This window comes from Artemia franciscana, chromosome 1 (assembly GCF_032884065.1).
Source record: "Artemia franciscana chromosome 1, ASM3288406v1, whole genome shotgun sequence".
Taxonomy (NCBI): domain Eukaryota; kingdom Metazoa; phylum Arthropoda; class Branchiopoda; order Anostraca; family Artemiidae; genus Artemia; species Artemia franciscana.
In genome coordinates, this window is record NC_088863.1 from 68,335,734 (window position 1) to 68,362,171 (window position 26,438).

The 26,438-nt window shown below is 34.4% G+C and overlaps 1 protein-coding gene across 1 annotated transcript; it reads left to right on the forward strand.

Moving 5' to 3' along the window:
* Nucleotides 1-2,549: 2,549 nt before the first annotated feature.
* LOC136033257 (uncharacterized) lies at nucleotides 2,550-9,030 on the forward strand. Its single transcript, XM_065714007.1, has 3 exons — nucleotides 2,550-2,735; nucleotides 4,862-4,985; nucleotides 8,389-9,030. The coding sequence occupies exons 1-3, from the start codon at nucleotides 2,565-2,567 to the stop codon at nucleotides 8,562-8,564; spliced, it is 471 nt and encodes a 156-aa protein (XP_065570079.1). The 5' UTR covers nucleotides 2,550-2,564; the 3' UTR covers nucleotides 8,565-9,030.
* Nucleotides 9,031-26,438: the final 17,408 nt, after the last annotated feature.

The window sequence follows — 26,438 nt, forward strand, 5'->3', positions numbered from 1 at the left end:
TGGTCGATTAGCAATCACCATCAACAAAGCTCAAGGGCAATCATTAGAATCATGAGGTATAGATCTGAATACAGATTGTTTTCCCATGGACCATTATATGTTGCATGTTCAAGAGTCGGTAAACCTGACAATCTATTTATATGCAAAGACAATGGGACAGCAAAGAATGTTGTATATTCGCAAGTTTTACGTAGTTAAAACCATATATATATATCTATCTATATTCACAGGTGGGACATAGGGACACAACTACAATGGCGCGTAACTATTATGGCGCGTAACGACTTACGCGCGCGGGGGGGCTTGGGGGGGGCGCGAAGCGCCCCCACCAACTAGGTGTTGGGGTGGCGCGAAGCGCCACCCCAACAGCTAGTATATATATATATATATATATATATATATATATATATATATATATATATATATATATATATATATATATATATATATATATATATATATATATATATATATATATATATATATATATATATATATATATATATATATATATATATATATATATATATATATATATATATATATATATCTATATAAAAATAAGTTGTCTGTCTGTGGATGGATGGATGGATGTGTCAGGTGACGTCACCTGAAAAAACTGGATTAGGTGACGTCAAAACTGAAAAAACTAAAAAAAGGCAAAAACTACAAAAAAAACTAAAAACTAATAAAAAAAATAAAAAAGCTAAAAAACTAAAAAAACTATAAAGGTAAAAACCAATAAAAAACTAAAAAAAAACTGAAAAAACTAAAAAAAGGCAAAAACTACAAAAAAAAACTAAAAACTAATAAAAAAAGTAAAAAAGCTAAAAAACTAAAAAAACTAAAAAAACTAAAAAAAGGTAAAAAACTAAAAAAAATAAAAAATAAAAAAAAACTAAAAAAAAGGAAAAAAACTGAAAAATAAGCTAAAATAAAGGTAAAAACCAATAAAAAACTAAAAAAAAAAGGAAAAAACTAATAAATGACGACACTCAAAGAGAAAGCGACCAGGACAAAAAACTAAAAAAAAGGCAAAAACTACAAAAAAACTAAAAACTAATAAAAAAAATAAAAAAGCTAAAAAACTAAAAAAACTAAAAAAAGGTAAAAAACTAAAAAAACTAAAAACTAAAAAAAAACTAAAAAAGGTAAAAACTAAAAGAACTAAAAAAGAAAAAAATAAATGACGACACTCAAAGAGAAAGCGACCAGGACAAAAGGAATGTTCGATTAGCAATCAACAAAGCACCGGGACACAGGGAGTATAAATGACGACCAGGACACAAGTAAAAAAAAAATTAACAAAACTAAAAAGAAGGTAAAAACTACAAAAAAACTAAAAAGAAAAAAAAACTAAAAACTAATAAAAAAACTAAAAAATCTAAAAATCTAAATAAACTAAAAAAGAAAAAAAAAGGAAAAAAATAAAGGAGAAAAACAAAACTAAAAAACGAATGTATATACAGACCGGTACACCGGGATACAAATGACGACCGGGACACAGGGAATATAAATAACGACCGGGACACAGGGACACAACTACAACGGGGACACCGGGGGAAACAGGGGGATATAAATGACGACCGGGACAAAAAAACTAAAAAGAAATAAAAACTAAAAACTAATAAAAAAAACTAAAAAATCTAAAAATCTAAATAAGCTAAAAAAGAAAAAAAAAGGAAAAAAATAAAGGAGAAAAACAAAACTAAAAAACGAATGTATATACAGACCGGGACACCGGGATACAAATGATGACCGGGACCCGGGACACAGGGAATATAAATGACGACCGGGACACAGGGACACAACTACAACGGGGACACCGGGGGAAACAGGGGGATAACCTGACAATCTATTTATATGCAAAGACAATGGGACAGCAAAGAATGTTGTATATTCGCAAGTTTTACGTAGTTAAAACCATATATATATATATATATCTATATTCACAGGTGGGACATAGGGACACAACTACAATGGCGCGTAACTATTATGGCGCGTAACGACTTACGCGCGCGGGGGGGCTTGGGGGGGGCGCGAAGCGCCCCCACCAACTAGGTGTTGGGGTGGCGCGAAGCGCCACCCCAACAGCTAGTATATATATATATATATATATATATATATATATATATATATATATATATATATATATATATATATATATATATATATATACTGATGCTTAATTTAGAATGAGTACTAATGGAAGCCTCACTTAATATTCATCCTTTTTTGTCACTTCCTCTTACTTTGTCCGATAAGTGAAGTCTAGAGAACTAAGATTTTGTAAAGATAGCATAGTTTTTTGCTTTTACCAATGCTTGAATAAGAGGATTTCCCATTGTCCTCTTTTGATCTGTCTTTTTTATATTCTAGTTTTGGGGAGAAGGGCGTGACATCCTCCTCGCCGCTTCTCTCAAACACATGTTTACATATTTTCAATTAGAGATGGTTTTGTTTAAATAACGAGAGTAATTTAGCAATGTTTTTCGGAATAAATATCGCAACTCAAATACACAATAACGCCAAATTACCAAAGTTCATTTTCTATTAGTTGAGTAATGTTTACAGGATCCATACAGCTACCAACAACAGGAGGAGCCTTGAACTCACACAACTCAGGAAGTATGTATAGCTCTGTGCAACCGGCTGTCCCTTCACCCAAGACGAAAGATCAGCGGTCAGTTGCTGTTAGTAGTAACCGCTGCTATGTTCCACATACATTTGGACAGGTAATTTATTTTTTTTTTTTTTTAAGCCGAGGGTGTAAATTTTATATACTAATGGGGTAATGCTGAATTTGCTACAATGCTAATCTTACTGTTGTTTAGTCATTATGTAAGTAAAGAGTATTCTAGCCGTTTGTAAATTATCCAATGGCTGTCCGTGTTAAAAAGAAACATGTAGCTGGCGAATGTGCTTCTTTTTTATCTAAAAATGTTCAACGTAGAAATACTTATTTTTCGTTTTTCAGAGGGCTCATTCGAGTAGAAACTGTAAATTTCAGTACTCATGTTTTGAAAGTGATCAGATTAAAGCAAGATGCAATATATTGGGTAAGGAGCGATGTTGCCTCTTTTTTTATGCATATCTTTCTTTTGACCACTTATTGTAGAAGTGTGGTCGTAAGAAGAGGGCTCAATAAATTGCAAATTAACAGTTGTGCTGCTCTTTTAAGAGTCAAAAGATTTTGGAGTACTGCAAGATGCGATTTTGAGGACTAACTGTGCTTTCTTGTATCTTTTACATGTTATGACGTTATTACTACTCATGTTTGCACACACATTTACGGGAATTTAAAATTTGACCTGAAACCCCTCGAGTATGTCGTTGGATCGAAACAAAGAAAACACCATTGAAATCGTCATCATCGAAAGCCCAATACAGACAATTTACACCCCTCCCCCCTATCTTGAACTGTTGCAAAAACAGTATATTTTTGCATGTTAAGCACTGATGTGTCCTTAACTATGGACACTTAATCAGTTGCAGCAGCAAAGAACAAAGTCCCGTCTATACTAACTGCGAAATTTAATAATGTTTTGCAAACAAAATTGTGTTTGTAGCTGATTCAGGCATTGCCTTAAAGAGTGGCTCAACGTAGTACTCTTCTAACAATTGAAATTAAACTTCATCACACCATCTCTTTGGATATTGGTGAAAAAGATTAATGGTCTAATTAAAGGAAATTTAAGCCGGCTAATTGATAAGTAAACCGGAATTTGGATCTAGCCTTGAACCGGTGTCTAGATCTAGCCTAGTACTGGATAGAATAACGCCCATATTCGGCTTTTGGTATGGGAGGTCATAAAAGTTCAAAAGGGGTGATAAAAAAATCCTATTGAGAACTATTCAAGAACCTAAGTGTCAATAGAAGATAGATTTTTCTTATATACTTACATTTTGCTACAGAAGTTTTATGGGTAATTAATAGTTTTTTCTAGAGAAGTTTTACGGGCAATTAGTAGTCTTTTAGAATCAAAATGAATGCTGCATAGTTTTCTTTGGAAAAACGAAATTAGACTTCATCACACCATATCGTTGGATCTTGCTAAAAAAGATTAGTGATTTGGTTTTCATTATAGTTTGTGGCTAATCTCGGTATCTTTTAGTTACATTTCATAACTTTCGATGATTTAACGAATTTACCCTACATAGAAAATTAAAGGTCTTCCCAGTGGTTAAGGAGTATAAGCAGTTATTGATTACCTTTTCTAGTTTCAGTTGTAAATTGAACTGGATGAAAAAAATAATAGCCCCATGGGGCTTGAGACATAAGTCGATAATTGCTAGGAGATTTTCATCCAAAAAATAGTAGTTTTTCTCTCTGGATCTGCCCGCCAAACCATAATGCGGAGATGCAATTGTATACTGATTCTCTAGTTGAGGAACTTTAAGACTAGGAAACTTTCAGCTATGTTTTGTGACTGCACAATAATGGCAACTTGAATTTGAATCGTTGCTTGTAAAGTACTTGTAACTGGAGCTATAACTCCAGTTACACTCTTATAAAGCTTGAAGTCAAGGTTTACCCTGTTCAACATTATAAATTAGCATCGCTTGAAGAGATTAAGGAAAGTATCTATTCTTAGTGTACACGACATCGTATTATAGTGAGTTATAATGCAGCATATTATATAGGAAATCTGCATTTCCTGGCTTTTATTTTTCCAGTCCCTTCAGAGTTACGGACTCTCGGGTCTGTGAAAAGAAACTGAATTTTTCCTCTAGTTTGTCCCTCACCAGGTGGACATATATAATGTATTTATACTCTGGGAACATAGTTGTGTTTATAAATCTCACTAGTGATTGCCAATTGACAAGAGTACCAGAAATCTATATTCTATTTTGTTTTAAGGCGCAGCCAAGATTTCCAGCTCCTATCCAGCGCCCCGCTGTGACACAACCAGGGAATGGTAAACCTATGAAACTTTCAGGCAATCAAGTTGGAGTATCTTCTGTTGAAACGTATTCATCTCAAGGTAAAAGTTTGTTTTAAAAAAAGAAGTATTTCATTATAAAAGACTATTCTGAGGCGTCAGCTGCTCACTTTGGGGGTCTTCATCTTCTGGGATTCTCAAGTTAGTGTTCAATTTTTAGAAGAACGGTTGTAGATGATGTTTTTTCTTAATCATTACCTATTCTATATAAAATCATATTAACTTCTTCAATAAAGGGTATCCCCCATGATGCACCAGGCCCTGCAGGATCAGATTATTCGTCTTGAATGGAGAAATTCTTTTCAGATAGTCCGGGTGTCACCAATCTTAAGTTGTGGGTCGATCGTCTGACTCAGCAAGCCCAGCCGCCTGGAATATGGAGGCGATGAGCCTCTGAGGCCTAAGACTCGATTCAGTTGGTTCCGCCCCGCCACGCATCATTCATTATTACTGCTCAAAACTTACTAGATTAAGTTATTCATTATTACTACTAAATACTTAATAGATAGATTTGTCTAAGATGTCAGATATGCCGTGTGATGCTGCCACTTCCGGAAACACTTGTAAAATGTGGTTTCCTATATTTTGATTATGGTTTTGGGATATTTTTTTATATCCTCAAGCCCCAGTTTTACTGACAGTATTTTTAGATTTAGCTAATTAGAACTTTATTTTTCTTCTAATTACATTTTCCCGAATCAAAACATTAGATTGGAACTGGTAAAAGTACTGACTGAATTTTCAGAAGGCTGAAATTACTTTTACTAGTAATTACTGCTGTTGTAACTAAATAATATTAGTTATTCAGTAATAGCTGTTATGTAGTGACACATGAGGAATCTCCAGAATCGAGAATTTCAATTAAAAAAAAAAAATTTAATTGTCATTCAACCAAATGCTAAGACAAAAAACAGGTATGGAAGTAGTTCTGGAAGTAGATGTTTAAAAAAAATTACTGAGAAAACCTAAATTGTAGTCAATAAAAATGGTGTGCAATTTTAGTGAGTTGCTTGTTGTGTAGAAACTTTTTACTGAACAAGAAGAAAATGTTCATTCACCAGCCTAAGAGTCCCAGACCTCATTTTGCCAACACCCAGCTCAAATCTAGTTTCTACAAATAATCATGACAAAATTAAGATTAGCCTGCATAATTCAAGTATCCAGAGAAACAAATCAGTTTTCTTTAGTATATCTTTGCCTATATGGTAATATATGGCTCATTTTTCATTTTTCACAGTCATTTTCACCTGATTTGGGAACCTTGGCTCCAACTCCCCCCCCCAGGTTTTTAACGAAATTCTAACGTTGCCTGATGCCGAACGAATCTTCTAGCTTCGTCTTTTTGGCAATGAAGCTATATTCAATCGGGTTAGATCTTATAATTTATTAATCTAGTTCGATAGACCATTTAATTGTCATAGATGATGAACGGATACTAATTCTGCGGGCTGTATGTCGCTTTATATGTCCGTATATTGCAAGAGATTTGCAATACCATCTAATATCTATAGAGTTAGAAACCCATAGAAATAGCTGATGATTACCTTAGATTTTAATCGTAATATCCAGTGATCAAGTTAAACATGTAGGTGTCGCATTAATAATTAAGGTGAGTATATTGCTATGTTTTTCTGCACCGGGCGACAATATTTTTGAAAGAATCTACAACAGCATGTAATTACTGTTTCTACTTAAAACAAGTTCCAAAAATAAAATTTTGTATTCTTTTTCCTACCTTTTCTTTTTCGAGGAATCCTAGATATTGATGTAAAAAAGCAAAAATATTTCATTTATCGAATTGTGCAGTTTTTGCTTTTGTACAAAGGGATCTTGGGAAAAGGCAAAGAAGCGTAATCAGTCAGACAGATGCTAGTAGTTGGCCTTTACCTAAATTTCCTGCCTACAGTTTCTCCAGCCTATTAAAATGTTACATGTAGAAAGATACGTGCATAAAAGAGAAAAGCATAAATGTAGAAAGGTATGTGAAAATGCCAAAAAAAGAAAAATATTCAAACATTAAGAAATTAAGAAAAGAATATATTTAATCATGTTGATGATTCACTGTATTTTACTTTTGATTTTTTACTGTTTGTACAAATCAAATCTGGCTGTACTGTTTTTTTTTTTTTTTTTTTTTTTTTTTTTTTTTTTTTTTTTTTTTTTTTTTTTTTTTTTTTTTGCTGTAGATATTCTGCTTTTAATTCGAAAATCGAAGCACCATTGAAGACATTGAGCGGTAATTTTACCCTTATCTTATTAGTGTTTTTCCATGATTTCGTCATGAAATAATTTCCTAGTCTTAAATTGCAGCTGTTTTGGTTTCTGTTTTTTTCCCAGTTTACCGAAATGCTAATTAGACACCCTATGCGCCAGTAATGGCTCTTGGGGGATCTATACCCTTTTTATACAGAAGAACCGTTTGCTTGGTTTGAGTTATGCGGATAATTTTCCGCCAATGATATTAGCTTCAAACTTTTTTTTTTTTTTTTTTTTTTTTTTTTTTTTTTTTTTTTTTTTTTTTTTTTTTTTTTTTTTTTTTTTTACTGAAATCTTTTATACAAACAAGCAGTTATCAGTTTGTCTGAGTTTTGCTGCGGATCGTGATATTTTGTACGAGATTGGATGTGTATGTTTTCACCCCAACCCCACGTTTCCTGCATAAACCGACTAGTTTTGTTTTTGCTACCAAGATATTTGGTAATTTATGGTTGGCTACGTTTAACCAGCTACATGAATCTATCTGTTCGTTATGTGAGTGTCTTTTGGGCTCAGATAGTGAGCTTGTTAGTACAATATATGCCCGTCATCTACGTCTCTGTGGAAACAACTCCGACTCAGCTTTTTCTCTGTTTTGCTTGTTGTTAGTCATTTATTCTTTTTTTTACTTATTTCATTTGTTTCTCTTTTTTGGCTTGTTTTTATATTCGTTTGTTTGGGATAAAAATGGTTTAATTGAAATATATCGGTCTTGCAAAGCAGTAATTCCCGCTAAGTTTATAATATCTGCTTTATCAGCTTATATAAACTAAATTCAATATACTTTAAAAGCATATCAATTTAGTCTATATTTAGATAGCAGTGTCACAATCCAAATTTTCAATAATAATAGAAGTAACTGAATTTGGAACGTGCTACGAAGTGCTATACTTGAAACAAGGTCTTATCTAGAATTTTTTTTTTTGGGGGGGGGGGGGTACAAAAAACTTTAAAGAACGCATCAAAAACTTGTTTATATTCATTTCTGTTACGTTTCTACGAGTCGGACAAGCATTCCGGGGTGGGTGGGCTCAAACTCCCTAACCTCCCTGGATACGGCCTCGACGCAAGGCTCAAAATAAAATAAAAAATTAATTTTAATCACTAAGTCAAATATAAAAACTTAATAAGATAAAAGTCAATAGAAATTTGTATGAATTTTAATATTTTTTTTCTTTTTATTATATAGGGACCAGAGCTGTCAACGAAAATCAGTCTGCAGGCAGTAATCAAGATCTTTTAAGCTCAGGAGGAGCCAATAATGGTCAGACGATGAGGAACAATCACCCAGCAATGCCTACAGGTGATTCAACACAGACTTGTAACCAATCTCCATCATCAATGGAAGTGAATGAAGTTAATTAAATATTCTGCATAGTCTGTTTAAAATAAGGTGTTAACTAGAATATTCATATATATGATATATTATATTATATGTATATATATGTGTGGATGAAAAAACACCTTGATCATCGTATTGGAAATTTTGTTGACTGCTATTTGTATTATACTGCGGATTAAAAGAATGGCACAGAAACCAGAGACCACTGTACATAGGAATAAAAAGCTGAGATTTTTTCATCAGTTCTATTATGCTTTCGCGCTTGACGGGGTTTCTCCTTTTGATTTTTCATCTTTTTTTAAGCAATGCTTGATTTAAATTTATTGTAAGCTTTATTTTAGGTGATAAGTTTTTTTTTCATGCAGTTTTGATGACGTTATTTTGTGTCCTTATTTTGATGATTTAGATTTATTTTTTGTGTTGTACTTTTAGTGAATGCGTTCTTTTTAACCAGCCGACTTCGAATTATTAAAATTAGTATTACATAAATTTATGTTATTTCTTGTACCTAGTACTAGCCGCATTATTTTCATATGGCATTTGCGTATGCAGGATTTTTTTTTTACTTCTTTTTTTTGGGGGGGGGGTAATACCGAGGGAAAATTCTTAGAAGGCAAATAGTAATGAAATAGGGAGGGACAAAAAATTGAATTTAATTCCATGATTCGTATAAGAAGTGCCCAGAAACTAACCAGGGAGATTTATGATTTGGAAAAAGAGGCTCTACTCTCCCTCTCATCGAATTTTCTAAAATAAATGTATCGTATCTTTAAAAAAAAAAGCAGTGAAAATACTATTTGGAATTTCGGACTGCCGTGACGCTGTTTTTAAAAGTAACGTTAGGGTAACGTTAGGTATCTGTTTCTGTTACATTTCGCCACTCTCAAATTCAAAAAAAAAGAATGCGTTGAAGTGTGGACAATATTGGAAATCTTTCTTCTAAAATCCCATTTATTATGTCGTTAATAATGTTAGTGATCAGGTTATCAATGTTATTGATCAGTGATCAATGTGATCAACCTGATAACTGATCAGTGATCAATGATCAGGTTGTGACATTAGAACCAGGTGTTTCTTGATAAACTGTGTAGTTTCCTAAAGGGAAAATTTAACACATTTTTTCTATCCGTTTCCCAAATTAGATTACTGCATTATTGAGTTATTGGAAATTTGGGCTCTTAGACTTGAATTGATGGTGTAGTTTTCATTAAGATCTTGACTTAGAACCCAAATTTCGGTTTTTCTAAGAGCACAAATAAAGGAATATTAAAGAGCCAAAATTTTGGTGTTCTATTTTATCAATTACTTGACCGAGAGAGTAAACTTTTTGTCCAAATCTGGTGATTTTCCTCACTTCCTAGCCTACCCAGAGTTTAGTTTCCAAGTCTTCTTTTATGATTTTGTCATATTTATTAGTTTTCTTCTAATTTATTCGTGTTTTATGTGCCAACGACGTAAGTTCTATGCTCCCCGTGAAGCGTAGGATTTTACCACAAACCTGTAACAGTAACTTGCACCAAAAATAAAAGATATTATCAGATTTAACCATTCGCCGAGCTAAAATGGTGACATTGGTTAGAATTCTCTTTTGAGTTGTCTAAACTTGGCTAGAAATAGGAGAATTAAATATTTTCTTTCATGTTTTCAAACAGTTCGTGGTAACGAACTGTAGTAAGGAGCGACCCGGCTCAATAGTAACCAAAACTCTAAAAAATTGAATTTTGATATCAATAGCTACATCAAAAGAATCGCATTTTAATGCTGATTTTAAATATATAAGTTTCATCAAGTTTAGTCTTACCCATCAAAAGTTACGAGCCTGAGAATATATGTCTTATTTAGGAAAACAGGGGGAAACAGTAGGATCTTAGCGAAAATGACACCATCAGATTCAGCGTATCAGAGAACCCTACTGTAGAAGTTTCAAGCTCCTATCTACAAAAATGTGGAATTTTGTATTTTTTGCCAGAAGACAAATCACGGGTGCGTGTTTTTTTTTTTTTTTTTCCAGGGGTCGTCTTATCGACCAAGTGGTCCTAGAATGTCGCAAGAGGGCTCATTCTAACGGAAATGAAAGGTTCTAGTGCCCTTTTTAAGGGACCAAACAAATTGGAGTGCATCTAGGCCCCCTCCCACGCTCATTTTTTTCTCAAAGTCAACGGATCAAAATTTTGAGATAGCCATTTTGTTCAGCATAGTCGAAAACCACAATAACTATGTCTTTGGGGATGACTTACTCCCCCACAATCCCTGGGGGAGGGGCTGCAAGTTACAAACTTTGACCAGTGTTTAAATATAGTAATGGTTATTGGGAAGTGTACAGACGTTTTCAGGGGGATTTTATTTTGTTTGGGGGTGGGGCTGAGGAGAGGGGGCTATGTTGGAGGATCTTTCCTTGAAGGAATCCGTCATGGGGGAAGAAAAATTCAATGAAAAGGGCGCAGGATTCTCTAGCATTACTATAAGAAAACAATGAAAAATAAACATGAAAACGTCTTTTCAAATGGAAGGAAGAAGTACCATTGAAACTTAAAACGAACAGAGATTATTACGCATATGAGGGGTTCTAAAAATACTTCAGCATAAAGAGCGAGGTATTTAGGAGGAGATAAATACCTTGCTCTTTATGCTAAAGTATTTTTAGTAATTTCAACTATTTATTCTACGGCCTTTCTGATTCAGGGGTCATTCTTAAAGAATTGGGACAAAACTTACGATTTAGTGTAAAGAAGGAGGTATTAACGAGGATACAAACCCCCTCATATACATAATAAAAATTAAAGAATATAAAAGTTTGTTACGTAAGTTATTTCTAAAGTTACCTATATTTTTTGCTAATAAAAAAATTCGTTAAAATTAATAGTTGCCTTTTTATGTAACCGAAAAATTGCATGGCAACTAGGCCTCCTTCCCCATCCCATATTTCTCAAAATCGAATGATCAAAACTAAGAGAAAGCCATTTAGCCAAAAAAGGAATTAAACTGCAAATTTCATTTGAATAGTTTACGTGTGGAGAGTCAAAATCAAACATGCATTAATTCAAAAACGTTCAGAAATTACATAAAAAAAACTAGTTTTTTTAACTGAAAGTAAGGAGCGACATTAAAACTTAAAACGAACAGAAATTACTCCGTAAATGAAATGGATTGTCCCCTCCGCAATCTCTCGCTCTTTACGCTAAAGTTTGACTCTTTGCCACAATTCTGCGTTTTAAAACAATTAAAAGCTTTAGCGTAAAGAGTGAGGGATTGCGGAGGGGACAATCCATTTCATATACTGAGTAATTTCTGTTCGTTTTAAGTTTTAATGTCGCTCCTTACTTTCAGTTAAAAAAACTAGTTTTTTTTTATGTAATATCGTTACAAGACGAAAAATCATGCAAAGCGATTTTCAAAAATGCTAATTCTTAGGTCGATAAAGTTGATCCTCAGCTAACGAATAATATCAAAATTATCGTCGTGTGTGTAAGAAATCAATAATATACAATAATAAAAAAAAGTACAGAGAGAACATTGGTCTTAATAACACGTTAGTTCTTGATTCTCAGCACACGCATAAATTTAACGAAAACCCTGCAATAGTCGTATTTGGTTGCAAAACGCATTCATTTTTGGCAAAAATATCACTCATAATTCAAATCTTCTCGTGCAAAAATTAATAATTTTAATTATTTTTTGAATAAAAAATATAATTTTGGGCGACAAATAGAGGGTAAAAAAGGATAAAATAAAATAGAGGATAACGTTTGTTAAAATCGACTCGTGTCCCAATGGTACGAACTAACTGTCTGTTTTAATCACAGTTGACCGGCAAAGAAAGGCTTTCGAGTTTCTTATTAAATAATAAAATGTGTTTCAATTGATAGGAGGGAACAACATTATAATCTTCAACGAATAGAAATTATTCCGTGTATGAGGGGGGGGGGGCTGCTCCTTTGTCATCTCTTGATCGTTTTGCTGAAGTCTTTTAGTATTTTAAAAGTTCTTCTAATTCAAATGTGAAAAGTGAAGGGAACAAAAAGAAAACTAGCAGGCAAAGCTTCATGCTGCAACAGGTACAGCCATTGAATTACTGAAGTCGTTCTTAAAGAATTGGGAGAAAAGGTCAAACTTCAGCGTAAAAAGTGAGGGATGAGGAAGGGGCAGTCTCCCCCCCCCTCTCATCTACGGGATTATTTCTGTCTGTTTTAAGTTTTAACCATTTTCCTTAATTTCAATGGAAATATTTGTTCAATTAACTTCTGAAAGTTTTTCAAATTATGCCAGGAAATACCCCCCCCCCCCCCCCCTGTGATGACTTCACATAGAAAATTTCCCTCGAAGGATTTTTGTATATTTCCCAAATTAAAGACTATACGTAAACAATAACACATTAAATTTGAGGTTTATTTTTTGTGGGAGTTGTACCCGTTGTCGGTGATATATGGTTTTCGTAGGATATAAGGTTTAAACTCATTGGTCATTTTTGGCACAGAGCTGTAAAAACCTGCGAAAGTCAACCGTACCGTCGCATATATATATATATATATATATATATATATATATATATATATATATATATTTACATGTTTATATATTTATATAAGATAAGGTTAAAGTTCTATTTTCTTTTGGAGACATTATTATATATCGATCACTTTTTTTTTTACTTTCAAACTCAGAAAGTTCTTACATAGAGAGTAGCTTTTAGGAAATGCCGTATAATGTAGGAATTTCTTTCTACAGAAAAGCACATGACATTTTTACAGGAAAACAATCAACCGAATGAGACCAACTAAACGTGGTGCGGTTAGTTAGTTGGTTAAACTAACCTTATATGCGGAATCTATCTCACACAGCGAATATTTGCGTGCGATAAAAGATGAAATTCGTGATATTTTACATTCATATATATATATATATATATATATATATATATATATATATATATATATATATATATGTGTATAATATATATATATATATATGTGTGTGTGTGTGTGTGCAGCCTTTATGAGTAAGCGATTGTCAGCTACTAATAGCGTAGTCGTCCGAAATTTGGTTGAATTCACTAGAAACACACCCCTCATAGCAAGGGGGGGGTAGCCACCTCCCCTGCCCAAAGAAAATCCTACGGCCGACATCATAGTAGATAACGTACAACTATGCAGCACTATGTTAGTTTTATAGGATAAATGATGTATAATAAAGGTTCGATTCTCTTTTTTCTTTTTTTTTATAGAGTGCATTTGCGGCTAGGCTGAATGATATGCTGCAGTTTAATATGGCCTGTTAGACTTAGAGCAGGGCTCGGAATTAGTCCCTGAAGTCCGTATTTTGGCTTGAATCCCTGCCAAGTCCCTAATTGGAAGCATAGTATATTTGAAAACTGAAGCATGATGTATTTGACACCCTCTTTAGGCAATATAGCTCTTCCACAAATCCGATTGCACTGAGTTTTTGGTTTGCCATTGCCGTTCGAAAAGAAACAACAAAACAAAGGAATTTTTCTTCGGCTAAAGTGTCTTTACTGTTGTAAACGTAGGCTGCTAATAACGGCATAAAATTGGGCTATATGGTGGGTGGGATAGACGGGTCATATCATGCTACAATTTCAGTGAAGAGAGTAACATTAGCCTATAGGGAGGGTGGGATGGATTGGTCGCATCGTGGTACCTTTCATGGACAGAGAGGAACATTAGCCAATAGGGTGGGTGGGGTGGATTCGTCATAGCGTGGTACCGTTCAAGGACAAAGAGTAACATAAGCCTATAGGGTGGGTGGGATGGATTGGTCACATCGCAGTACCATTCAAAGACAGAGTAACATTAGCCTATAGGTGGGATGGATTGGTCACGTCGTGGCACCGTTCAAGGATAGAGAGTAACATTAGCCTATGGGGTGGGTGGAATGGATTGGTCTTATCGCGGTATCGTTTAAGGATAGAGAGTAACATTAGCCTATGTGGTGGGTGGGATGGATCGGTCATATTGTGGGACCTTTTAAAGATAAAGAATAACATAGTCTATAGGTTGAGTAGGGTGGATTGGTCATATCGTGGTGCCATTCAAGGATAGAGAGTAACATTAGCCTATGGTGTGGGTGGGATGGATTGATCATATTGTGGGACCTTTCAAAGATACAGAATAACATTAGTCTATAGGTTGAGCGGGGTGGATTGGTCGTATCATGGTACCATTCAAGGATAGAGAGTAAAATTACCCTGTAGGTTGGGGGGGCGATTGATTGGTCATATCATGGTACCGTTCAAGGATAGAGAGTGATATTAGTCTATAAAGTGGATGTGATGGATTGGTCACATCGTGGTACCGTTCAAGGATAGAGAGTACATTAGCCTATAGGGTGGGGGGATGGATCGGTCTTATCGTGATAACGTTCAAGGATAGAAATTGACATTAACTCGTGATAACGTTTGTTCAAATCGACTTAGTGTCCCAATGGTACAAACTATGCATTCTTTCCCTCTAAAGGTTAGTTAATAAACTAATAACAGGTTGAGTGAGAAGAAGAGTACTTTGGGATCTGACGGCAAAAATCTTGTACTCAGTGTTTTTACTTGCTGTGTTTTGACCTACTTGTCTTTTAAGTCTTCCAAGTGTATTTAGGAAAGACAATAAGCAACTGGAAATTTTTTTGCTCCCGGTGAAATAAAAAAATTTCGAGTGGCAAAAAGATAAGCGAATGGTGCATAATTAAGTTTTCCTTTTACTGCAAAATATGTTTGAAAAGGCTTCTCGAAGCTCTTAGGTGCTAGATCCCAGGGAAAGGAAAAGAGCTCAGACCTAGATCCCAGGGAAAGGAAAGAAGTCCATCAGATATAGCTGTGTTTGCTCGAGACATACCAGTAGGAGTAAGTTTCGACGATGTTAACAGTGAGCGGATATTGCTGCAAGTCGAAAACTCAGTAGAACCAACGCCATCATGCGTTGGCCACTATTGGCAGCAAATCTTCTCTATGACATGCTTTTGGCGAACGAAAGCATACGCTTTTGTCGAAGCTTATAAGAGCTACGTTGACATTATAGCACATCTGTGCTGATGGAGAGATTGGTTTTCAGCTCAGATAAATACTTCTTCCATTGGACAGAGCTTCCATATCAGAAAGAATCTTGAATACAAAGCTTTGTGTCATTAACGAATTGAATATACTTGGAAGCAAAACCCGAAAGGTTTTCTATTCCCAAAGAAGTGTCGACTTTGGCTGAGATTGGCATTGCCAAAATACCAAGACCGTTTGGAGAGTAAGGCAAAAGACCAAGCTGCTCAACGAAGCGTCTAAGAGGAAGAAAGGGAGCTGTACTTAGTTAACATCTCTAGCAAAAATAGGAGCTAAACAGACTTGAGGGGGCTTTGCAAGAAAAGGGGGCCACTGAAAAAGAAAATTGTTCAATTGTTGAAGCTCTCTTGAAAGAGGCCACCGATCGCTTACAAAGAATGGTGGCCTCAAAGGATTCTACGTACATCGCCTTGGTCAATTCTCTACTAGAGAATGCCAAGGAAAAGCGAGAAGACGAAAAATCGTAACAGTTGAAAGAGAGTGGGCTGAAAAGGACATACAACAGAAAAAGTTGTCGAAGAAGTGAACGGGTTAGCTTGTAAGATGAAGTTTTATGGATTATTTTTACTTGTGTCGAATCTTGAAGCTATTTTTCTTTTTTGTTTTAAATAAACTCTAACAAATAATTTGAAGAAAAAAAAATACAAAGACAACTGACCTGTCTCCAGGGAAAATGAGTTCCTTCCGAGGCTCATGAATATGAGGATTCGTTAGGTGACTTGGCTACCGTTTCTGATTCATAAGCAAAGGAATGTCTTAACCTTGAATGGCAATCAAAATCCTTTCGAACTTTATTCCTTATTTGTCCTTTTTTTCACCGCTTAAAGTCCCTTGACAGGTCGTCAAGTCCCTTTTCTTATGAGCAGGAATATTTCTGAGTCCTGATTTAGAGGCTAAATATATACCCTATATAGTTCTCAGAATTTTTACTCAACAGCATTTCGCCCTGTTCGGGCCAAGATGATATGGCCAGATCCATAATCTGAAACTTACCTTTGATCTTTTACGAACTAAATTGGTGCTAGGACTATAACTGTATCATCTTTTATTTACATATGGCTATGGACTATGAATGGTCACGTGCGTAATGAATCCTTGAAAACTTAGATTTTTTTTTTTTTTAGTTCCTTGGTATAAAGTGCTCCTATATGTTGAATATCGTTGTAGTTTTCTTCGAGATCCCATCTTTTTTCTTCAGGGGATCGGTTGGGGTTTGTGTGTTTGTGTGTGTGTGTCTGTGTGTGTGTGTGTGTGTGTCTGTGTGTGTGTGTAATGTTCCCGGTTACAAAAATCCTGCAAGTTTTCATATGCAACCTTCGAAAAATATTTTGATATGCAATTTTAAAATTAGTGAGGTTTAAATATTTGAAATCAGCATAAATGGTAGATTTGCTGTTGCATATATTGTATTTTGAGTCTTTATTTCTTAGAGTTTCGGTTTCAATCAACAATATCTGCCCCTTACTTATAGTTTATTACTACAAACTTTCTGATCTAAAGCTCCCTGAAATTTGAGGGAGGATACAACTCACTCGTCAATCCCTTGTTTCTTAAAATTGAATACTGTATTCATAAAAAAGTGTTTCAAGAAAGATGGTCATCCCAAAAAAAGTACACACCTCCAACAACATATTAGAAGAAGAGGGAGGAGGGCTAAATGTCAAAATGATTTAAAGGGTTGCACCAACCCACTGGTTATCTACTTTGACGTAACAGTTACGCGACTTTATGATTACTGATTTACCGCCATCTTCGGTGTATAAATGTTGGGAGAAATTACACAACGTGTATTCAATTCAGCATTGCTATCACTGATGAAGTGTAGTTGCAAAAATTTGTGATGCTCACCTGATAATCATAGAAGGGAGTCTGCTCTATGATAAATTTGCCCTTTTACTTTGAAAGTACGCATAAAATGACCTTGATCTTCGATTTGGGCTTTCTTTTTTTTATTACTTATTTTGTCTTTTTTCCTTTTTATTGTTAGATTTTATTTAGTTTTTTGTCTTTTTTTTCTTTTTTTTTTAGTTTTTTTTGGTTAGTTTTGTTTTGTACAGACAGACAGTATATTTTTATGTCTATAGAGAAGAAGATATATATATATATATATATATATATATATATATATATATATATACTACTACTACTACTACTAATAACTCACTGCAGCACCAAGCCGCCTGAGGCCAACACAGCTACGCACGCTCCTCCTCCAACCTAATCTATTTAAAGCCTCCCTCTTTACACCCTCCCAGGAAGTTCCCATTTCCTTTAAATCCTTATTTATGACATCCTCCCAACCCAGACAAGGACGACCTGCTTTCCGTGTAGCCCCAGACGGTTGGCCAAAAAGGACAATCTTCGGTAATCTGTCATCCTTCATCCGTAGAACGTGGCCTAGCCATCTCAACCTTTCTTTCATTATAGCCCCAGAAAGCGGGATTGAACCACACTTTTCGTACAACCTACTGTTTGAAATACGGTCAGTCAGCCGGGTACCCAGAACAATCCGTAGGCAATTTCTCTGGAAAACATCTAGTAAATTTTCATCTGCTTTTCGGAGTGTCCATGCTTCAGAGCCATATTTGACCACTGTCATCACTGTAGCTTCCAATATTCTAATCTTGGTTTGTAGGCTTATCTTTCTATTCTTCCAAACTTTTTTTAACTGTGAAAAAACACCCTGAGCTTTAGCTATTCTACTTTTAACATCTTCACTGCTCCCACCATCTTTACTAATAATACTACCAAGGTAACTGAAGCTCCCAACCTGATCAATCTTTTCGTTACCTAAGGTCACCTGTTCATCTTCACTTATTCCTAACCTTAGTGACTTAGTCTTCTTAACATTAATTTTCAAGCCTATTTTAGCACCCTGAACTCGTAAAACCTCTAAAAATTCATTCATTTTGCTCACACTTTCATCTAATATGCTTAAATCATCAGCATAATCTAAGTCCAGGAGCGTTCTTCCTCCCCATTTGATTCCATGGTCTCCAATTGCCTTTCCTGTGCTCCTTAAGACGAAGTCCATCAAAATGATCCATATAAAGGGGGATAGAACACAACCCTGCTTAACTCCTGATTTAATACAAAACCAGTTGCTAACCTCATTTCCTACCTTAACCGCAGCAGTATTATTCTCGTACATAGCGCAAATCACTTTAATGTATCTTTCTGGTATACCATATAACGATAAGACCTTAGTTAACGCTGTTCTATCAACAGAATCGAAAGCTTGCTCATAATCGATAAAACTAAGGACCAAAGGTGTTTGACAACGAAGGGACTTCTCAATTATTAACCTAAGAGTGAAAACATGGTCGACACATCCTCTTCCTTTTCTAAAACCGCATTGTTCTTCCCTTAAAACTTTGTCTACCGCATGTCTCAGTCTAAAAAGTATCATATTACTCAGTAATTTGCTACCTACAGAGACCAGACTAATGCCTCGATAATTCCGACATTCACTCTTGTCACCTTTCTTATACAGTGGTTTAATTAAGGTTTTCCTAAAATCATTGGGTACTTCCCCTTTTTCAAAAATCATGTTCATAATCTTCAGTAGCTTATTCCTAACCTCAGAGCCACCATATTTAAGGAACTCATTAATCATACTATCAGCACCTGGGGCCTTATTATTTTTTAATCCTTCTAGTACTGTCGCTAATTCTTCCTCACTAAACAAATCTTCCTTCACATCCAAGGTATCACAAACTTTTTCATTTTCATCTATATCTTTTCCTGCAACTGTATCTTGGTTTAGCACATTTTCAAAATGTTCCACCCATCTTTCTTTAACTTTTTCCTTATCACTAATTGTGACCCCATTTCTATCTTTAACTGGGACTAGTCCGGATCGGCTACTCCCTTTCAATTTATTAACATGCCAGTATAATATTTTACTATTATGCCGTCTAGCCGCATCTTCCAGATCCTCAGCAATTTTATCCATCGCCTCCATTTCACATCTCCTTAGTTCATATTTTAATGCTTTCTCCACTTTCTTTACATTCCTTTTGTTTTCATACGACCTATCGCTCAGATAATTCTTATACAAACCCCTTCTACTCTCTATTAAACCTAAAGCTTTTTCACTAATATTCCTAGTTGCTGTCTTAGCACTCTTCCCTAGGACACCATCAGCAACTTCACAAATTGTTTTTCTGAAATTATTCCATCCATCTTCCACATTGTCAAATTTTAAACCCTCAAGTTTAGTACTCAACTGTTCCTGGAATTTTTTTCTCAAATTTTCATCCTGAAGTCTACCAACATCATAACTTTCCGGGAGGGAGTTACTCTTCCGAAATTTCAGCTTTAAATTAACCTTAGACACTACTAGATGGTGATCTTTACTTTTAACATCAATAACGGCACTCCTATACACCCTAGTATCTTGTATTGATCCTGCTAGTCTTCTGTTTACAATAACATAATCAATAAGGTTTGCTGTCTTACCATCACGTGAATACCATGTCAACTTATGGGCCATTTTGTGACCAAACACCGTATTGGTTATAACTAGGTTGTTATACCTACAAAATTGCAAAAGCCTATAGCCATTACTGTTTTCTTTTCCTACACCAAAATTACCTAGGCTAGGATACCATCTATCCCTATTTCTACCAACCTGGGCATTAAAATCTCCTAGCAAAAACACCATATTTCTACCTGGTACCCTGTCTATTTGCTCCTGTAACTGTAAGTAAAATTCGTCTGAGTCACTAGTATCTCCATCAGTTGGTTCAATGGGGGCATATACTACTATAACTGATACCCTAAACTTTTTAGTCATAAAATGAGCAATTAGTATTCTATTATTAATACCTTCCCAGCCTAAACAAGACTTAGCAGCTTCCTTATTCATCATGAGCCCTACTCCCTGTCTATGTACCCCATCCTTCCTTCCTGAGTAAACAAATTCTATGTCACCTAATTTCATGCTTCCTACCCCTGGGATATGAGTTTCTGAAACTCCTAATAAATCCAGTTCAAACCGTCTGAATTCGTCAGTCAAAATGTCGATGCGATAGTCATTTTTTAACGTCGTAACATTCCAAGTTCCAATTTTCATGTTCTTTAAATCTTTGAAATTATTTTGGCCTCAAGAAAAGCAGTGATCCCGGATACCAGTGCAGGATGGGGACCAACATATCTTCTCAAGTCTACACCGATATATATATATATATATATATATATATATATATATATATATATATATATATATATATATATATATATATATATATATATATATATATATATATTATCTTCCTAATGAAGGGTGGACCGAGTTTAATCCCCCTGATACTGGGTATCTTTATTTCAGTCATCTGAAGCGTGTCGCACAGAAAATGGTCCTAAAACACAATTTTTGTGTCTAGATAGCATCTCCCCCCTATTTCTCAAAAGAGAATACAAATCCCAATAAATAATATGTAATTATGTGATATTCTATAGGATAAAGGATAAAGATCCTCCAGAGCCATTTCTGGCGCATAGGGCGTCGAATCGACGTTTCAGTTGCTGGGTGTTTTTACAGGAACAAGTAGCAAGCTTGTCGCCCAACCATTCTATATTCTATGTGATATTCTGTAGCCCCCTATAATTTATTAGACAAACTGTGAGGAATAATCTCCCATTTTTATGGACTGCATTCAAGTTTGGGAATGAATGGCTTATTGCGTGCTAACATGACGTCTAAGACTTGATTCTAAAACGATCGCCTTTTCAATAGCTCTCAAAAGTTTTCTCGATAACATTTTGGTCCACGTTTGATTACAAAATTTGTTTTATTGGTCAAAATACTTTATTATACATATATATACTTAAGTATTTATAAATACTTGATTAAAAAACAAAATACTTTTATTGGTTTTTATTGTGGGAATATCTTGTGGTTTGATTAGAAATGCTTTCTAAATGATCAATAGAGCGAGCCCTCTTTTAATGCAGGACTTCGGAAATTAGATGACCTATGCATGCTTCTCTCAAAAAGCAAGACAGTCCATATTTTGTTAATAGCACCCGCACATTGGGTGCTATTATATTGGGTGCAGATATGCATGCTTCTCTCATAAAGCAAGACAGTCCATATTTTGTTAATAGCACCCACACATTGGGTGCTATTATATTGGGTGCAGATATGCATGCTTCTCTCAAAAAGCAAGACAGTCCATATTTTGCTAATAGCACCCACACATTTTACCCACGTTGAATTTCTTGTACCCATATTTTTCCCATTTGATTGTATTATCAATGCTTGGAAAATAATAATGATCATCCCTAAAGAGGTCAAACTTCCAAATATTTATAGGGAGGGAGAAGGATCTGAAATATTCAAACATTACAAACAAAAAACATATTTGAAATTACATGTAAAATATTATAGTGCATTAAATTACACCTTAAAATTACACATAAAAACATATTTGCAATAAAATGGGAGCTATCGTCCCGCAGCACAAATATTTCATGCTTATTTCAAAATTTTCTTTGGTATGAAGGGAGTGGAAAGATGAGTTTCCTTACGATATTAAAAAGGTAGTTATAATTTATATCTATTTTTCAAACGGATCTTTACCCCATTTTTTCAACACTGGCTTAATATAATTACCCCAGAAAAAAAATAAATAAACAAGAATCTACGACTATTGCTCTCTAAAAAACATTAATATATTTTAGTTGAAGACTTGATCACTTTGTAACAGGGTTGTCTGAGATGATCAACTTAATGGTATAGTTCTAATAAAGATCCCTTGCCTTTTAGGTGATGTTTTGATTCTTATTGGCGTGTGACTAAAAAGAAAGTTTAAAGAAAAATAAGACTGGGAGTGGAGCTATATATTCAGTCGTTGAACAGTTAAGATCTATCTATTCTTTCAACAAGGATTAATCTCAGTTTCACCATTTGTTGGTAAAGGACTTTTATTCTGATTTAATTAGACACTGAATTGTTTCAGTAGTTACGAAATAGTGAGAACATTTTTACGTCTTATAAACTATTATTAATATTCATTCAGTATCTGTAACCAAGTGGAATATCTGACGTCACTGAATAATTGAACTGACTGAAGTTTTTGTTCGCTTCATAAATTGTACTTTCGGCATTATTAAAATAAGATAATTTCATATAAAACAAACAACTTATATATATATATATATATATATATATATATATATATATATATATATATATATATATATATATATATATATATATATATATCTATATATATAAAAATAAGTTGTCTGTCTGTGGATGTGTGGATGGATGTGTGGATGGATGTGTCAGGTGACGTCACCTGAAAAAACTGGATTAGGTGACGTCAAAACTAAAAAAAGGCAAAAACTACAAAAAAAACTAAAAACTAATAAAAAAAATAAAAAAGCTAAAAAACTAAAAAAACTATAAAGGTAAAAACCAATAAAAAACTAAAAAAAAAACTGAAAAAACTAAAAAAAGGCAAAAACTACAAAAAAAAACTAAAAACTAATAAAAAAAGTAAAAAAGCTAAAAAACTAAAAAAACTAAAAAAACTAAAAAAAGGTAAAAAACTAAAAAAATAAAAAATAAAAAAAAACTAAAAAAAAGGAAAAAACTGAAAAATAAGCTAAAATAAAGGTAAAAACCAATAAAAAACTAAAAAAAAAAAGGAAAAAACTAATAAATGACGACACTCAAAGAGAAAGCGACCAGGACAAAAAACTAAAAAAAAAGGCAAAAACTACAAAAAAACTAAAAACTAATAAAAAAAATAAAAAAGCTAAAAAACTAAAAAAACTAAAAAAAGGTAAAAAACTAAAAAAACTAAAAACTAAAAAAAAACTAAAAAAGGTAAAAACTAAAAGAACTAAAAAAGAAAAAAATAAATGACGACACTCAAAGAGAAAGCGACCAGGACAAAAGGAATGTTCGATTAGCAATCAACAAAGCACCGGGACACAGGGAGTATAAATGACGACCAGGACACAAGTAAAAAAAAAAATTAACAAAACTAAAAAGAAGGTAAAAACTACAAAAAAACTAAAAAGAAAAAAAAACTAAAAACTAATAAAAAAACTAAAAAATCTAAAAATCTAAATAAACTAAAAAAGAAAAAAAAAGGAAAAAAATAAAGGAGAAAAACAAAACTAAAAAACGAATGTATATACAGACCGGGACACCGGGATACAAATGATGACCGGGACCCGGGACACAGGGAATATAAATGACGACCGGGACACAGGGACACAACTACAACGGGGACACCGGGGGAAACAGGGGGATAACCTGACAATCTATTTATATGCAAAGACAATGGGACAGCAAAGAATGTTGTATATTCGCAAGTTTTACGTAGTTAAAACCATATATATATATATATATCTATATTCACAGGTGGGACATAGGGACACAACTACAATGGCGCGTAACTATTATGGCGCGTAACGACTTACGCGCGCGGGGGGGCTTGGGGGGGGCGCGAAGCGCCCCCACCAACTAGGTGTTGGGGTGGCGCGAAGCGCCACCCCAACAGCTAGTATATATATATATATATATATATATATATCAAACAGATCGTGGTAACGAACTGTAGTAAGGGGAAACCCGGCTCAATAGTAACCAAAACTCTAAAAATTGGAATTTTGGTACCAATAGCTACATCAAAAGAATCGCATTTTAATGCTGATTTTAAAAATATAAGTTTCATCAAGTTTAGTCTTAATTTGAGAGAAATTGAGAAAATTTGCGTTATTTTAGAAAATAGGGGGAAACATCCCCTAAAAGTCATAGAATCTTATTGAAAATCACATCATCAGATTCAGCGTATCAGAGAACCTTGTTGTAGAAGTTTCAAGCTCCTATCTACAAAAATGTGGAATTTTATATTTTTGCCAGAAGGTAGATCACGGATGCGTGTTTATTTGTTTGTTTTTGTCTTTTTGTTTGTTTTTGTTTTTTTTCCCAGGGGTGATCGTATCGACCCAGTTGTCCTAGAATGCTGCGAGAGGGCTCATTCTAACGGAAATGAAAAGTTTTAGTGCCCTTTTTAAGTGACCAAAAAAATTGGAGGGCACCTAGGCCCCCCCCACGCCAATTATTTTCCCAAAGTCAACGGATCAAAATTCTGAGATAGCCATTTTATTCAGCGTAGTCGAAATCCTTATAACTATGTCCTTGAGGACGACTTACTCCCCCACAGTCCCCGTGGGAAGGGTTTCAAGTTCAAAACTTTGACCAGTGCTTACATATAGTAATGGTTATTGGGAAGTGTACAGGCGTTTTCAGGAGGATTTTTTGGTTGGAGGCAGGGGTTGAGAAGAGGGGGATATGCTGGGGGAACGTTCCATCGTGGGATTTGTCATGGGGGAAGAAAATTTCCTTGAAGGGAGCGCAGGATTTACTAGCATTACTTAAAAAAAAACAATGAAAAAATAAATATGAAAAAGTTTTTTTTCAGCTGGAAGTAAGCAGTAGCATTAAAACTTAAAACGAACAGAAATTATTACCCATATGAGGGGCTCATCTCCTCCTAATACCTCGCTCTTTACGCTAAAGTATTTTTAGTAATTTCAACTATTTATTCTGCGGCTTTTGTGATTCAGGGGTCATTCTTAATGAATTGGGACAAAATTTAAGCTTTAGTGTTAAGAGAGGTGTACAGACAAGGGGCGAACCCCCTCATATATGTAATAAAAACATGAGAATACAAAAGTTCTTTACGTAAGTTAATTTATAAGTTACGTAAATCTTTTACTTATAAAAAGATTCGTAAAAAATTAAAAGTTCTAGTTGCCTTTTTAATTAACCGAAAATTGGAGGGCAACTAGGCTTCCTCCCCCGCTCTTTTTTTTCTCAAAATCATTCGATCACAATTATGAGAAAGCCATTTAGCCAAAACAAATAAATATACAAATTTCGTTTTAATTATTCCTCTGCGGAGAGCCAAAATCAAACATGCATTGATTCAAAAACGTTCAGAAATTAAATAAAAAAAAACAAGTTTTCTAAATGAAAGTAAGGAGCGACATTAAAACTTAAAACGAACAGAAATTACTCCGTATATGAAAGGGGCTTTTCCTTCTCAACGCCCCGCTCTTTACGCTAATTTTTTTTTACTGTTTTAAAATGTAGAGTTAAGAGAAAGAGTCAAACTTTAGCGTAAAGCGCGGGGCGTTGAGAAGGAAAAGCCCCTTTCATATACGGAGCAATTTCTGTTCGTTTTAAGTTTTAATGTCGCTCCTTACTTTCATTTAAAAAACTTTTTTTTATTCAATATAGATCAAAGAGCGGTATGCCAGTTTGGCAATAATAAGGATTACAGTGGCACACAATTGTATCCGCATTGGCAAGACCTGTGAAAATTAGAGCTTTGAATTTGTTCATTTCATTTCAAGGAATGTTTACACAAGGCCAGAATTCAGGGGATAGCCATATCTCTAATGATGCAGAATCTCGAATAATGGCAATGCTCACCCTAATGAATGGCCAGTTAGCAAAAATAGACCCAATTTCATCAGAAATAGCGGGAATAAATACAGGTCTGGCCCAGTTATCAATTAAGTTGGAGGGAGCGATCCCCTCCATCTGTCTTGGCTTTTTTCTACAATTGGCCATGACTTTGACTTTTCCCACAACTATTCCCTTTTTTACAAATGAATTTGTAAAACTTTACTTAAATGAGTAATACATTTTTACTTAAAATGAGTAACATGGAGGCTGATAAATAACTTTGATCCGTCAAGACGAGCACAGACATTACTTGAAGATGTAGTTGCCACTTTTAACCAGTTTATACCGAATGCCTCGATACATCTTGGTGACATAAAAGACGTTTTCCGTATTAATTGTAAT